Below are 16,539 nucleotides of genomic sequence, written 5' to 3'. Positions count from 1 at the left end.
AACAAACATATATTTAAATTGCAACATAACAACTGCTTACCTTAAACATAATCATGTTCTAAATTTGAATAGATTAAATGAAAAATGAGGAGAAACATGAAAAATGAATACAACGTCTACTTTTAAAGTATGTTTTTCAAAACAAAAAAGTGGTGTCATACATGCAATGAGATGGACACGTTCAGTAACAAAGCATAAGATATGATCAAATATTACTTTAATTGTTTTTTTCAGAGTTTGAAGAATATATTGTGTTCTAATAATAATTTTCTGAGATATGTGCCATGAGTTCAATGTTCATTTTCATTTGCTCGTCACTGGTATTTTTCGTTCTGTGGTAGCTTTGAGGTAAGTATTTTTGTGAACAAAAACAGTCTGTGACGTATTTGAACATTTAATGTGTAATTATTTTGTTATGTGAGTTTAGTTTTGTAATGAACTTGAACTAAAGTGGCAATAAATGACTTTAACTAAGCAAAGTCTTGCTCGTCGCTACTACGTTAGCACCTTAACAACCTGGTGTTGTGATCACGTGGGATCTGTGCGGCGTCCAGGCGCAACTGATTAGAAGCAGGCACATGTGAGTGGAAACATCCAGTCCGATCCACCCGTCTATTCCTGCCAACATTGGCTCAATTTCTGATATCGAAGACCGGCTCGGAACACCCCAAACAATAGAATATTTTGTAACTCATGACAGTGATGGAGTCATACTGTGAAAAGTGTCTCTATGGGTAATCCTGTTTTGGTCAGCAACAGTGTTCAGAAGACCGGGATAGAAAAAATATCACTGGCATTTAGTTACAAATAATGCCCTTTTTTTTTTCTTTTTTTTTGTTCTTGCTGGGAATAGGGAGGCAAATATTTAAAGGAGGCACTTTATTTATCTTTAAGTGAACATTTTACAGCTTTACAAATTGCAGCAGCCTGATTTGATAAAATTCTGTCTATCCACAATCAGCAGAAATAGCTGTAGAGTGTTCTCTGGCATTACTTATTTTATGAACATATCCAATATGTGCTTGCATAGCTGGTACGGGTTGTTCAATTTTAGTGTTTGATATGCCTTTATTAGGCGTTTCTAATCAGCTGTGGACGGTAGGTCAAATCCAGAGGACGGCAGCTGAAGAAATGAAAACATCTTCATATAAGGGATGAACGAGTGGAGATCTAAGACACCTGCTCCATGGCAGGTGCCCTTTCTTGAATTCTAATCTGTGCCTATACAACCTGTGTAATCGCTCAAATTTGGTGACACCTGCTTCATGACTACTGACTATGATGGTAGCAGTTTGTTGTTTACTTCCTCTCACTGTATAGATTTGCACTTGTCTCATGTGCAGTTTCTCCTCTGACTCAATATCAACGTCAAGCACTTTCTGTGTAGCATCCACTCTACGGTTGCATCAATATAGCTCTGAAACTAGAACTTCCTCTAGCCAATGGAGGACGAACCATCATGTGTGGTGGAAACTATTTATGTATGATGGTTATATAAAAAGGAGTGGAGTGTGGTAAGCAAGTGAAGAAACGAAAAAGTACAGAGAAGGTCAGAAGGAGCTACATTGTGTTTTTGTAGACTTAGAGAAAGCCTATGACAGAGTACCAAGAGAGGAACTGAGGTACTGCATGAGCAAGTCTGGTGTGGCAGAGAAATATGTTAGAATAGTACAGGACATGTATGAGGGCAGCAGAACAGCGGTGAGATGTGCCGTAGGTGTTTCAGAAGAATTTAAGGTGGAGGTGGGACTGCATCAGGGATCTGCACTGAGCCCCTTCCTGTTTGCGGTAGTAATGGATGGGTTGACAGATGAGGTTAGACTGGAATACCCTAGGACCATGATGTTCGCAGATGATATTGTGATCTCCAGTGAAAGCAAGGAGCAGGGGGAGGAACAATTAAAAAGATGGAGGTACACACTGGACAGGAGAGGAATGAAGATTAGCTGAAGTAAAACAGAATATATGTACATGAATGTGAGGGGCGGAGGAGGAAGAGTGAGGCTACAGGGAGACGAGATAGCGAGGATGGATGAAATCAAATACTTGGGGTCAACAATACAGAGCAATTACGTGTGTGGTAACGAAGTGCTGAAACGGCTCCAAGCGGGGTGGAACAGTTGGCGGAAGGTGTCTGGTGTTCTATGTGACAGAAGAGTCTCCGCTAGGATGAAGGGCAAAGTTTATAAAAAAGTGGTGAGGCCGGCCATGATGTATGGATTAGACACGGTGGCACTGAAGAAAGAACAGGAAGCAGAACTGGAGGTATCAGAAATGAAGATGCTGAGGTTCTCGTTCGGAGTGAGCAGGTTGATAGGATTAGAAATGAGCTCATGAGAGGGACAGCCAAAGTTGGAGGTTTTCGAGGCAAGGTGAGAGAGAGCAGACTTCGATGGGTTGGATATGTCCAGAGGCCAGAGAGGGAGTATATTGGTAGAAGGGTGCTGAAAATGGAGCTGCCAGGCAAAAGAGCGAGAGAGAGGAAGACTAAAGTGGGTGTTAGAGAGGAAGATGCATGAGATAAGCTTTGATGGAAAAAAGATAACACATTGTGGCGACCCCTAACAGGACAAGCCGAAAGGAAGAAGAAGGTTATATAAAATGAGTGACATTTTTGCAAGTCTCCACCCACTCGCAACCCTTTTTCAATCAACTTCAGTTGTTTTATTTTGTACATTTTAGTGGTGGAAATGAAAACCTTCCTCTCTTTGGGATGCATAATGAGCATCGAATAAATTAATCATTTTGAGGATAATCTGTGCCCTACATTTTTAAATTGATGGGATTTCACATTGTGAAGATATTCTGGTCTGCTTCAGCCCCCTTCCCACCAATTGCTCTTTTTTTAATCAGGCTGTTGGCCAGTTTAAAAATGTCTGTGCAGTAATTTCTCAATCGCTTGCTACTATTGAAGGGCAGCATCAGGAGTGAAATCAAATTAAATATTATTCTCAGTTGGTCACTGTAATTTGTGAAAAAATCAGACAATCAATTGATGCCACGCCATCAAGGGACTGAGGAATTTATTTAGCCTCACACAACGCCCCGTCCTCTCAGATATGATTTGCTCAAAACACAGTCTCGCACTTCTCCTTAAACATGCTCTCACCTGTAGCCCCTGATACCATTTTTAGCCCCGGCTTGTCATTTGTAACATTTGTCATTTGCACACATTCTCCTGCTTCACTGGGTTCTCTGTTTAAAACAAAGACAGATAAATGTCAGATTTGTTTATGAGTCACTTTTGGAGGATCTTTGTTTAGAAGAGCCACAAAGGACAAAAGGGTTGTTATGTTTGTACTTCCCATGCAAGCATAGAAGGAAGTAAATCCCTATAAAACAACAAAACATTAATACCACACATGTGGTTAGGATGGAGTCCTTCTGTTTTGAATCCCAGTTCTCTAATGTAACAAACTGCTGATGTATATCATTTCTTTTTGTCTGTTCTTTTATTTTTTTTTTTTTTAATGTATGTGTATCCATCGATGCTCACTAAGACTGATTACGCAGTATTTTTGCGTGCAGTAACTCATAACAGCATTTCAAATTTTTAGTGGTCTTTTGGATTAATTTCATCTTGGGCCAAGTGCCATTCAACTTGATGTTGTTCTCAAATTGATTTCTCAACTTGATTCTCTTAAACAGTCAGTTGTTTGTCAGGATAATGCTGAGTTGTGATTTTCTCAGCTGAGTGTTTGTTATTTCTGTCATAAAGGACCTGGGATGGTTTCTGCAAAGTATTACAGCTGACTGGGCAATGAGAGAGGGGTTTGTGGTGGCACTTTGTCAAGGTCCTCATCACGTGAATTTGTGGGGACGATTGATCCCGGCGGTTGCCTGGGAAGTATCTGACTACAAATATTTATTATGAATGCACTTGAGGATCGAGAGAAGAAAAACCAATCCACTTGCTATACTTCTGTCATGAGAAACGGTACCCTTGTTGGGGAAAAAATATTGTATGCCTGGGATATCATTATGACCTGTTAATCTCCCATCTGATTTATGAACAGACACAGCCACATATTGCTATGAAGCAACTTCAACACCATGCATATAATACACATGATTGCTCGGAAGCTTAAAGTTATCCGTTTTTATCGAATGACCCATCTGGAGAGATTGTGTTGTTAGGCTATTGAGTACATCCGGTTTGATGCAGTGGACAGGTCGGGATATAATGCATATGCTACTAACGAGCAATGTGAGTGGATAAAATAATTTTACTGAGAGCACAATAACTGAATCGAAAAGGGAAAGTTGTGCTGTGCAGTCCATAATAGAATCCACCAATTATCCGTCCATCCTGGTCGTGGGGGCTCAAAATTATTTATTAATTCCATCCATCCATCCATCCATTTTCTACCGCTTCTCTGGTTTGGGTCGCGGGGGAAGTAGCTTCAGCAGGGATCCCCAGACTTCCCTTTCCCCGGCCACTTCTTCGAGCTCTTCTGGAGGGATCCCGAGGCATTTCCAGGCCAACCAAGAGACATAGTCTCTCCAGCGTGTCCTGGGTCATCCCCGGGGTCTCTTTCCGGTGGGACATGCTCGGAACACCTCACATGGGAGGCGTCCGGGAGTAATCCGGATCAGATGCCCCAGCCATCTGATCTGGCTCCTCTCAATGCGGAGGAGGAGCGGCTCGACACTGAGCCCCTCACAGATGACCGAACGTCTCACTCTATCTCTAAGGGAGAGCCGGGACACCCTGCGGAGGAAACTCATTTCAGCCGCTTGTATCCAGGATCTTGTTCTTTCGGCCACGACCCACAGCTCGTGCCCATAGGTGAGGGTAGGGACGTAGATCAACTGGTAAATTGAGAGTTTTGCCTTTCGACTTAGCTCCCTCTTCACCACAATGGACTGATGCGAAGTCCGCATCACTGGAAACGCTGCACCGATCCGTCTTTCGATCTCCTGCTCCATTCTTCCCTCACTCGTGAACAAGACCCCAAGATACTTCAACTCCTCCACTCTCATCCCCAACCCGGAGAGGGCACGCCACCCTTCTCCGACAGAGGACCATGGTCTCAGATTTGGAGGTGCTTATTCTCATCCCAGACGCTTCACACTCTGCTACGAACCACTCCAGTGAGCGTTGGAGATCGCGAATGAAGCCAACAGAACCACATCATCTGCAAAGAGAAGAGATGTGACGCTGAGGTTACCAAACCGGGCACCCTCTACGCCTCAGCTGCGCCTAGAAACTCTGTCCATAAAACTTGTGAACAAAATCGGTGGTTACACTTTGACTAAATTGTAACACTAATTGGATCATTTAGTAAGATGCTTTTTTTTTTTTAATTGTTAATATTGCCAATACTCTGTGCAAATGCTTGCAATCTCTGTGTTGAACAGACTTCAACGGTTCTGATGTAATGACTGTTATAGCTTGTTGTTACAATGGGCTTTATTGCTCATGTGTCACTAATTAACTCCTTCTCAGTCACTTTCTGATGCCTCCTGGCTCGATCAAGTCGCCAGCCATGCTGCTCGGTGACTTAATTTGCTCACCAAGATCTCAGCGAGTGCATGATTTTTTTTTTTCATTCAAACATCACGCAAGGAGCGGGAATTCACAAGTTCTTTTTCCTTGCTTTTTCTTTTGCTTCTCGAATAACTTCATGGTGTTACATCAGTCACCGAGGTGATGTCATTGCTCGAGCACCCCACACCTCATTGCCCCTGTCACATATCTGTGAGTCATGTTAAAGTTATTCTCATGTGCCTTGTTCCCATCCCAGCAGGATGTGCAGAACAAAAATGAGTAATTTGGTCACCCACCCTTGTCATCCCCAATGTATCAATTTCAGAAATAAGAATTCATTACAAAGAAAAATATGGTATTAAATAGTACATTAAGTTATTGTGAAAAATAGACTGGAATATTTATCATGACATTTGTTTCATTAATGTATTTCGTTAAATACATTTGCATGACATATTTATTTTATGTGGTGATTATTTTTCGGCACAAACATCTCCCCGTACAAAACGTCTAACTTGCCTGTGAAATATTCAAAGAGAAATGTGACACAGCAGTTTTTGTTGAAATCCACGATATTTTCAAACGTTGCTTTTTGTTTTCGTACACTCCATTGTCTTCGTTGGAAGTGTTTTTGGTCCGCCCTAACTCAGCATGATAAATTTCAACATCTGGGTGAGGAATTTGTGAAGAACATTTTATCGTGGAAATTCTAAGAAATTCGTACATATCTGAAATTAAGCACACTGGTAGAAACGGGTCTGAATTAATCAACCAATATGTAAACACAAAAAGTCACCTCCTTAAAGACAATGTGCTAATGAAGTGTATGTGATTTTAAAACTAATTGCAATCTTGGCTTGTTGGATTAAATTCCTCTGAGCAGGTGTGAACGTGCCCTTTTCCAACTGTTAATCACTCGATGTTTCAAACCTCCAATCCAAGATAGTCTGCAGTGCAGGAGTTTCAAACTCATTTCACATTGTGGGCCACAGACAGCGTCCAGAGATGTCAAGTGGGCCGGACCATTAAAATCATACCACACTCTGCTATAAGTAACCAAAATATCATGTCTTTCCTTTGTTTTAGTGTAAAAAAGAAGCGCAAGAACATTAGGAAAATGTTGAACATTCCTTTTACAAAACTTTAAACTTCATACATGAAATTATGAATTTCACCACACTTTTTTGTAGTGAAGTTGACTAACATTAAATTGCTATTTTTTTTAAATCACCACAGTAAGGATTCATTTTCACAGAGCTGTATTTTTTTCAATGCAAACAGTATCTAAGGCAGCATTTTAAAGACGTTAGTCTAGTCCGTACTTGCAGATAATCCTTGAATTGCATCTCATTAAAAATATTTATTCCATGTCTTTTATGCATTTTGTTTTAAATTATCCTGCAGGCCTAATCAAACCTCCTTGTGGGCCGTTTCCGGCCCGCGGGTCATATGGTTGTGTCGTAGTGGCTTCCCCGTCGAGTTTCATCCTTTGCTGCTCGTTTCGCTAAAACTGCCTTCTCAGAAGACATTTGAGGGGGAAATGCTGAAGCGTTTCCTCAATGGGACATTTTTGATGAGAGGAAGTGAATGAAGCAGCAGAAAAGGTGGTGACAACAGCTGTCTCACAAATCCAGCCAATTAACCCTTTAACAGATGCAAAAGATTGGTCGATTTGCTTGCCCTGCGTTAACACTTAGTTTTTGGAATGAATAGAGGTTGCTAATGCTCATAATGCTAATAATTTCACTTTGGACACAATCTAGGACATTTTTATTCTGGAAATGATTGTGAAACCAACCATTCAAGCCCATAAAACAATAAAAAAAATAATTCATCACAAGTCAAGTTATTGGAAGTGTGGCAGAACATTTTGAAAAAATATTAAGCTGTCCTGCGTCTGACTTTTATTGGCTCATTTCTATTCTTGTCAAATCGAGATTTAATTTATTTTCCACCAAGAAATTGATGTTTCATTATCTCAGTGCTTCTTCAGATTGGATGCACACATCGTACACTTGGTATTGCATAGTCAAGGTCAGTGAAATGTCATTACATTTTAGGCATGTTTTGAATTTCAGTACTGCATTTAACGCAAAAGTGTTATTTCTTCATCCCGTCTTCATCCCATTGAATTCACGTCATGTTACATGTAAGACTGTTTCTCATCTTTGCCTGTTTTGTCTGCATTAGAGTGTGTCAGTAGGGCCTTACAGCCCACATTCCTTATGTTGATTGCCAATTTTCCTGTTCTGTGGTCACAAGTATTCATTCCATAAACACTGACAAATCATATTTTTGGGTATTAAATAATTCAACATGCATCTATGTTTGTTGCTTACAATTTCTCATCTGGAGATGTCCATCTGAGACATCTTTCAGAACGTGTTTTTGAATGATTGAGGTCTTAAATAAACAGAAGACATTTTTATTCATTTAAGGGATAAATATTATGATGTAGTTAACATTTCTGAATTCCCACCGGATCATAAAGATGAATCCCAACGCGTCAATTTATATTTAGAAAGGCAGGGGACATACAGTGCGGGCTACTTATACTGCATTTGTGGTCTCCAATGAGATGAATTTCAAAGGGCTCCGGTCTCCTGACGCTTGTGTCACAACGTTAGACTGCTTTCATCTTGTGCCAACTCAATGTAGTTGATCATATTTTGTCTTCTCTATCTCTACATAGATTCTCATCATGTGACAGATTTGACATCTATTTAAAAAAAAAAAAAACAATACGCAGTATCAGCTCAGCATAATAGTTACACCGAGAGTGACACGGTGTCTGCGCTATTGTATCAAGCTGGCTGTGTGACAGAAATCCAGGTGAGATATTGATTGCTTGCACACTTTTGGAGAATCCTATGCGACATTATACACTAAAAGTATCACTACACACACACTTCATTTTACAAACCATTGAAGCTCATGTTCAGTTCTATCACTGTGGAAAATCAAAGTGCCAGAGCATTTATGTCAGGAACTTGTGTGGTCCTGTTTAGGGTGGGCCAGGTTCATTATACCCTCGGCTCTTACCCGCCCTCACCAGAGCTGTTGCGCTAATAACAGGAAACGCAGCCACTGCAGCAGATGCTAATAAGCAGCTGCCCAGAGCTTCGACGGTGTGATTAGCGGGACGCGTTATCACTGCTGCTCCCAAACGTGTAATATGACTTAGCTGCTTGCTAGCCTATCTAAAGAAGAAGTTTTAATTGTGTTTTTTTTAAGTGGGATTGTATAAGTGTATCGAAATAATTTACATGCAGAAATAAAATGTGTGTTCCACGTATGCTTCATAGCTATTATGATGGAACCACAAATGAACTTGAGAGTTGAGAATTTCACCGCAGGAGACTGACATGTAAAAGTAAACTTATGGAGCAATATTGTTAATTGTACTACATTGCAGAATCACAATAATATATTAGCATCACCTCAAAGTGAGGTCCAATTTATAACTTGTAATAGTAATAACTTTACGCGGACTTTATAGGTTAGTGTGTCTTTTAAAAGTCATGTGTGGTTCAACTGACACTTCACAGCGTGAAATTTTTGCAGAGAAAGCGTTGTGTTGTGGCAGCATGTAGGCTCAAATCCAATGTTTCCACCATAGTGCATATTATTTAGAATGTGAACGGCGATTTGGCCGACTCACTTTTTGTCTGAGCTGTTTTCAAGCTTGTCAGTTGTCGCCAGTTGTGGCATTTCTTTAATTCATTCAGCTACAGCAGTCGTCTGGCACAGTTGAAGGAGAATTACAACTCACTTACTTAAGTTGAAACGTTCTGTCAGCGGGCCTGCTCAAAGTGGATGAACAGCCTGCTAAAATCACGTTATGAAGGATATTGTTCTTCATGTGTCCATGTCTTAGAGTTTAAAATTCACACTTGGTCATTTCTGTTAGCATTGTTTTACGGCACTATAAACTGGAATGATTTTGTTGAACATGACGATATGTGACACCATAGCCAAGTGGAGGACGCTTACTTGGTGAGATAGTGTACATCGTGGTCATCCACAGTTATACTGAAAAATACAGCAAATATAAAAAAAATGGTACCGTAATTTCTGGACTATAAGCCACACCTGATTATAAGCCTCACACAACACGTTTTTAAATAAAAGAACATTTTGTACATCCATAAGCCGTACCTGTCTATGAGCCGCACATGCCCACATTGAAACATGAGATATTTACAAAGAAAGACTGTACACAGAGAGAGTTTTAATCATATACCTTAGCTTTTCTTTCCAAACAGTGCCTGTGACATGCCAGTAGGACAGCAGCAATACTGTAGTAACACAGCACTAACGGGGCTGGGTAAAAAAAAAAAACCATACCGGTAAAAGTCACTTAGATGTGGCCACATCACGGTTCAGGCCACCTGCTTTTATTACCTTTTGAAAGCTTTTTTCAACTTTTTACAGTTCTTCCCGCTGCTGTTTCCAGCGTCTCACCATCGATTCATTTATCCCAAGTTTACATGCAGCAGCTCTGTTTCCTTTTTTATCGGCCAGCTCGATTGCTTTTAACTTGAAAGCTGCGTCATATGCATTTCTTCTCGCAGTTTCCATGATGAGGGTCTGTTCATGCAAATTTTATTCATGCACAAACATACACATTAGAAAAAAAAATCCATAAATTAGTCACATCATTGCATAAGCCGCAGGGTTGAAAGCGTGTGACAAAGGTGGCGGCTTATAGTCCAGAAATCACGGTAATTGTATTTTACCTAAAATGGGAAAAGTTTAGTCTGATTTCATGTCAGTCAAAATAAAAAAAAAAAAGAAAGTTCTTTTTGTAGTCACGCTCAAAAATATTGTCACCCATGTGCTGCACAATCATGCTAGTCCCAACCATTGATATTGGAAATGCAGTCTTAGGTTTTGTCAATTTTGCAGTGTCATTCCGGTCAGTGTGATGTTAGACTTGTGGAAGCGGGACTGACAGAAGGAGCATGGTCAAACACCAACCCCTCCAAGTCTATGAGCGCCAGCTGTGTTTGTCTTGTATCACCGGGATCTACGGTTGCCGCTGGAAACGCTATCAACGCTCCCATGATGACACCACCAAGGTAAGGGGAAGCATGGAAGATTGATATTCCTTTGAATGGGAGAATCCATACTGAGTGTGTGTCCCATGTTTGCGTAGGCTCAATTGTAAAACATTGTTTCCGTGGAGTGAATGAATAGTGCATCTAATTGTAAAGAGTCTTTGAATCTGTTAAAAAATTCAGCGTAATACATTATTATTATGATATGAATGGGTTTCTCTGTTAGCTATCATTTTCTTTACAGTTCAAATTAACAAGGTAGCTGTGTAGGAGATGGAAACAAAAAAAAGTGCTATCAAACCTCAGAGACCTTTTGGTACGGTAATTACCTTTTTGAGCAAAAATGTCCTCGCTGGATGAAGATGAATGACCTTCCTCTTTTAAAGGTTTGTGCTGTATCACAATACTATAGCCCAATTGTGCACTTCATCAGCCGTGTAGAATTAATTGAAATGTCTACAAATTTTATTTCCATAGTTACATTTGCTTCAGCAAGTTTTAAACATTTAGAATTATTATATGTCATACATCAATGGGCGGGTGCAGGAGGGAATTTTTTCACGGTCACGTGCCAGCGTAAATATTAATCTCGGTAAGTCGTTTGTCCCAACCTTTTCCTCCGTCTGTTCTGTTCATTTGGATGCAGGAGTTGTGTTTTTGCAGCAATCATACAATACATGGCCTAGCGTCCAAACGCAAAGGCACGTCAACACTAACTTGGATCATATTTTTTGTATGCGGATAAGTCGAAACTTGCAACACACACGCAGTCAGATCCTGTCACCCAATCCATCAATCTGATGCTCTCAAGAAAATATACAGCATGCAGTACAGAAATCTCCAATGAGGGATTGAAGTATGTCGGGTGCTTAACAGTCAAATGTAAAGCCTTGCAGGATAAAAAATAGAGGTATCGATTTCTGCTCTCCTGTTTACAGGAAACTGGACACCATGTAGCTCTATTTCCTGTTGCAAGTAGTAGTCCTCTCCGGTCAACAGCTACGATAGTGCAAAGTCAGCATTTTTTCTCTGAGGCACTCATTCTTTAGTTTTGCACATGTGAATTACTTGTCTTGGACTTCACACATTTGCAATCTTAAAGTGGAGAAATGATTTTCAGGTCACGGTGGGAAAGATCAGCTCTGAGGGTGAACACAAGGGTTTTTGAAATCATTTCAAAATGGGAAACTCAGAGGTTGTGGGGGTGGGGGGACTTTTGCCACGGTAAGACCTTCATGATCTGTACGGGCAATTACCGTATTCGTAACATGCATACGTTGCTTTTCTCCAAGTACTGTGGCTTCCTCTCACATTAAATTAAACTGCGAGTGCAGGTTGGACCCGCTGGCATAGGGTGTGCATCTTAACCATGGCCTTTATGAGGACAAGCAGTAACGAAAATAGAAAAATAGATTTTAACATTGGTGGCACAGTTGGTAAAGCGTTGGCCTCACAGTTGTAAGGACCCGTGTTCGATCCTGGCCCCACCTGTGTGGAGTTTGCATGTTCTCTCCGTGACTGCTTGGGTTTTCTCTGGGCACTCTGGTTTCCTCCCTCATTCCAAAAACATGCAACATTAATTGGACACTCTAAATTGCCCCTAGGTTTGATTGTGAGTGCAGCTGTTTGTCTCTGTGTACCCTGCAATTGGCTGGCGACCAGTCCAGGGTGTACCCTGCCTCCTGCCTGTTGACAGCTGGGATAGGCTCTGGCACTCTACGCGGCCCTCGTGAGGATAAGCGGCAAAGAAAATGGATGGATGGATTCTAGAATTCCAAGTCATAAATACCCTGTAAATAACACCCTTTTTGACAAATAGCCTTTCAGTAACTGTACTTTGTGTAGCAACCTTTTAAACATTCTTGACTGTCAATGAACCAAGAAATTCAAACTATGTCACAAGCAATTGTGGGTTCATCCATAATTTTGATGACTTTCAGTTCTTCTTTACTTTATCCTGCTAGGTTACAAGGGGGCCGGGTGATTCATTTTCCAAAGCTGAAAACACAGTTGACGAAGTGTCTTCTTTATTTTACTGAAGCCGGGACAGATGATTGCATGCGGAGCATCCTTGCATGCTCAAAATTTTTGAGGAAAATGTTGGTGCCAATTGTTCAGCTTCAGGTGACCTTTCATGGACTGAAAAAAGATTCAAGAGTCACTGATGTAGTGGTATACATGCCTGGCTTTGGTGCGTTAGCGTGGGATTGATTCCCGCTCAGTGATGGGATTGATACTTGCCCTGTGATTGACCGGCAACCAGTTCAGGGTGTACCCTGCCTCCTGATCGTTGTTAGCATGGTTGGCTCCAGCACTCCTGCGACCCTTGTGAGGATAAGCAGCTAAGAGGATGGATGGATGGATGAATGAAAAAGAGATTCACGAGAGTCCTACCTTGTAATATGCAGAGACGGTTATATGACCCTGAGTACTGCCCTGAGCATTTCCAGAGCAATGAGTGAAAAGCCCATCAATCTGCAGTCCTTTAATTGTGTCGCTAACTTAACATCATGAAATGAACAAGGAAAAGTATGTTTGCTCTTTATTCGGGGGATGAACAGAATATCTTCCAAAACCCTCATATAACTGTATCAAAGGTGCATGGAGTTGTCTAAACAGCATTTTTAATAAGCCCCCCGAACAAACGAGGACCAGTCAAGAAGGTCCATGTATCAGTTCCATGTAACTGGACCTGAGTGAATCCTGGGAGCGTGAGAACTGAGAATCCGATGCTGAAACAGTTGAAGACGCATTCAGAACTCACAAAAGGATCTTTCTGCACCTCTCATTTTTCTTTGTTACGCATTGAGGTTGGGACTATATCTTGACTGAATATGCTCAGTGTGTGCATGTGTGTGTGCATGCATGTGTGGTCAAGGTGCTTTGTGGGTGTCGGGCCCACGTCACACAGTGCAAGCTGATCTGGCTGCTCAGTAATAATTGAAAGTATTTCCACTTAGTCAGTCTTTCACATTGAGGAGGCTTTATCAGTGCTGCTGGTCCGGTGTCACATCATGGAGTAGATACAACAAATAATTTGTACAATTCAACCCTGAATGTGGCAAATCAATTGTAACGGGCAAGAATGTTGACATGAGCGCTGTCCTTGCACTTGCACACATTTCTTCGACAGTCACTTGTCCCGGTGATATCAGGGCATTGTAGTGTGCCCCGTGTGAAATTCCAGGGAGTTATCTGGATACGCGCAGGAATGTGACAAGGTTCCGAGAGGTTACAGATGGCGCGTGAAGCATGTGCCTCAGTTTGCTAACTGCATTCCTGATAATGATTACCGTAGCTTCTTTTTTTTTTTTTTTTACATTATTAGTCAATCAAATCTGACATGCAAGAAAAAGTCAAGGACAGTCTTTATATGCTTGCATTGCTATTTATTCATATTGATTTTATTCAGCTCTGAACGAGCCAAGGACTTGCACTCACGGTCTTCTAAGATTTCTCAATAAAGGGCGAGGAAGTTCAGACTAGTCACAATAATTCTATCATAGGTAGCAAAGTCTCCTTGGCAGCCTGATACACATAGATTGTAATGTTCCGAAGGATTTCTATTGCCGCTATTTCACTGTATGTCACAGGGTCAGATAAATGCCAGCCAGGCAGAAATGCTAATGTGATGTCACGGGGGGGGGGGGGGCCATGTCTCTTCGGCCTTTGCTGTTGCTGCTGCTGAGTGAGCTGGGAAACAGGAAGAGAGTGCTTGAACCAAATTGTCAAAACCGACTCTTTTGTGTGATGACGCGACCAACGCTGTTGCAGCTCAGCAGCGCGCTGCATATTTCATCGTGAAATGGAACCAACCAACGATGAGCGCGCCAAAAGTGTGACAGTTTTAATAGAGTTTCAGTGGGGTGGGGGAGTCAAAATGTGTGAGTTTAGTCTAGGCCTGCAGTGACCAATCATTTTAATAATCAATCGGTCATGCATTCATCCATTTTCTTAGCCACTTGTCCTTACAAGGGGTTAGGGTTAGAGTGCTGGAGCCTATCCCAGCTGTCATCGGGCAGGAGGCAGGGTACACTCTGAACTGGTCGCCAGCCAATCGCGGGGCACATCAAGACAAACAGCTGCACTCACAATCACACCAAATTAGAGTGTCCAATTAATGTTGCATGTTTTTGGGATGTGGGGGGGGAAAACGGAGGGTCCAGAGAACATGCAAACTCCACACAGGCGGGTCCGGGATTGAACCCGTGACCTCAGAACTGTGAGGCCAAGGCTTTCCAGCTGTTCCACCATCCCGCCTCAATCGGTCACATTTTTTAAATTAATCGATGGGTTGGATTCAAAATAAATTAATTTCTATCCCTTTACTAAAAACTGGACATTATTTGAAATTGTTGGTGCAGAAAATGGACAGACTTTTCCTATGATTCATTTACTGGTCATCTACAAAAAAAATTATTGTTTACCCAAGTACACCCAACACAAGATAATCCATCTGGCGCAATTTCGATGATGAATAAACATTTTGTGATGGCAGTTTGAGAAAGATTTGAGTATTCTTGATGTGAGGTGTCTTGAGATACGAAGTCCATTTTACCCCAATATTTTAAAGACATGACTATTTGCCAATTGTTTTCCCACAATTTCCTTAATTCTCAACAATCACCCAATTTGGTTTTCATGCCCATGGCTATTTTGAAGTATTCATTTGGGACCATGGAAAGCAACATCTGAGCTTTCCCATGCCTGAGTGAGGAGGCCTCCCACAGAGGCCGTGGTAACATGCAGCTTCAATGACTTCTTACATAAGTTTTTTTTTATTATTATTGTCAGCTGCACTTGAAAAATTATATTATCCTTTCTTTTTGTCCTCATCAAACGACATTCAATAGAACCACCACCAGAAATTAATCACTGTATGGCTGATCATGCATCTTTATCTACCAAACATAAGCCCACTTAATTTTGCCTGTGGCGAAAGAGCAGGACCTTAATTAGTAGTGTAGGAAGTTTTAATTAGCAATGTGAATAAGGGAATACTTAATACGAAAAGGTTCACGTCCAGCGTCACCTGACGTCCCCAACATCAGGTACACATTTTGAAAGAAAGTTAATCACTAATGAGCTATGACACTAATGATATTTTAAGAAAGTTGTATTTAAGTACTTTGAAAATGTATAACTCAATTCAATTTCAGTCAACATAGCGAATGATGTGTGTTTTTGTATGTATGTTCTCAGTGGGAATTGTTGTGGTCCCTCATCCTCCTTTTCACCTTCTGTGCGCTGCTGGTTTGGTTCTACTTCTGGTTGGAAGCTCACAACGACTACAATGAGTTCAACTGGTGAGTGGTTATGTTACAAAGACTGTTTTGTTTTTATGAGCTGGAAATCCATTGCTTTTGTCCATATTTATTTGTGTAAGTTTACGAATAACGTTTGCAGTTCTCACAAAAATTTACCCATTTTGGCTATCCATCCTTCATGAAGCCAAAAAGAAGATAAGAATCGGCTTTATTGGCCAAGTATGTAAACAACACGCAAGGAATTTGTCTCCGGTGGTTGGACCCACCCTAGTATGGACATATATGTCGAGTACGACAGTAGACAGTCACTTGACTTGGAACTTCTTTTTTTTTTTTAACTCACAGCTGTGTAAAGTTGTGCAAAGGGTGCAGAATAGTGATACAGATGTAGATATTTTTAATGGAAATCCAGTGTAGCTAATAATTCTTGAAAATGACCTTGCAATTCTTCTCCTAACCTCATCCTATTCTGAAAACCTTCACAATGTCACCCTCTCCCCTTATCGTCTTCTGTCTCTTTTGTTATCCTTTTCCCACTGGACTTTTTTTCCCCTTGTCCATTTCCCCTCTCTTTAAAAAAAAAAAGAAAACCTTCAATTACCTTTCAACATTTTGCTCACACTCTCTCTGTGTTCTACACAGACACATCACACGTCCACTCGTATCAGAAGGTGACGTTCGTGTCTTATTTGGGTTGGCATGCCGTGCCTTCAACAGGAAA

General features: G+C 41.1%; 1 protein-coding gene across 1 annotated transcript in view; it reads left to right on the top strand.

The window, feature by feature from the left end:
* Window positions 1–16,539, top strand: part of gdpd5b (glycerophosphodiester phosphodiesterase domain containing 5b) — a 41,122-nt gene that overhangs the window by 5,722 nt on the left and 18,861 nt on the right. The window contains 3 exon segments of the mRNA XM_061826986.1: window positions 8,184–8,323; window positions 10,400–10,572; window positions 15,754–15,857. Of these exon segments, the coding sequence (XP_061682970.1) occupies window positions 10,456–10,572; window positions 15,754–15,857 (221 nt within the window). The 5' untranslated portion in view covers window positions 8,184–8,323; window positions 10,400–10,455.

Source organism: Syngnathoides biaculeatus, chromosome 8, assembly GCF_019802595.1.
Source record: "Syngnathoides biaculeatus isolate LvHL_M chromosome 8, ASM1980259v1, whole genome shotgun sequence".
Lineage (NCBI taxonomy): Eukaryota > Metazoa > Chordata > Actinopteri > Syngnathiformes > Syngnathidae > Syngnathoides > Syngnathoides biaculeatus.
This window is presented reverse-complemented; position numbering and strand designations above follow the sequence as displayed.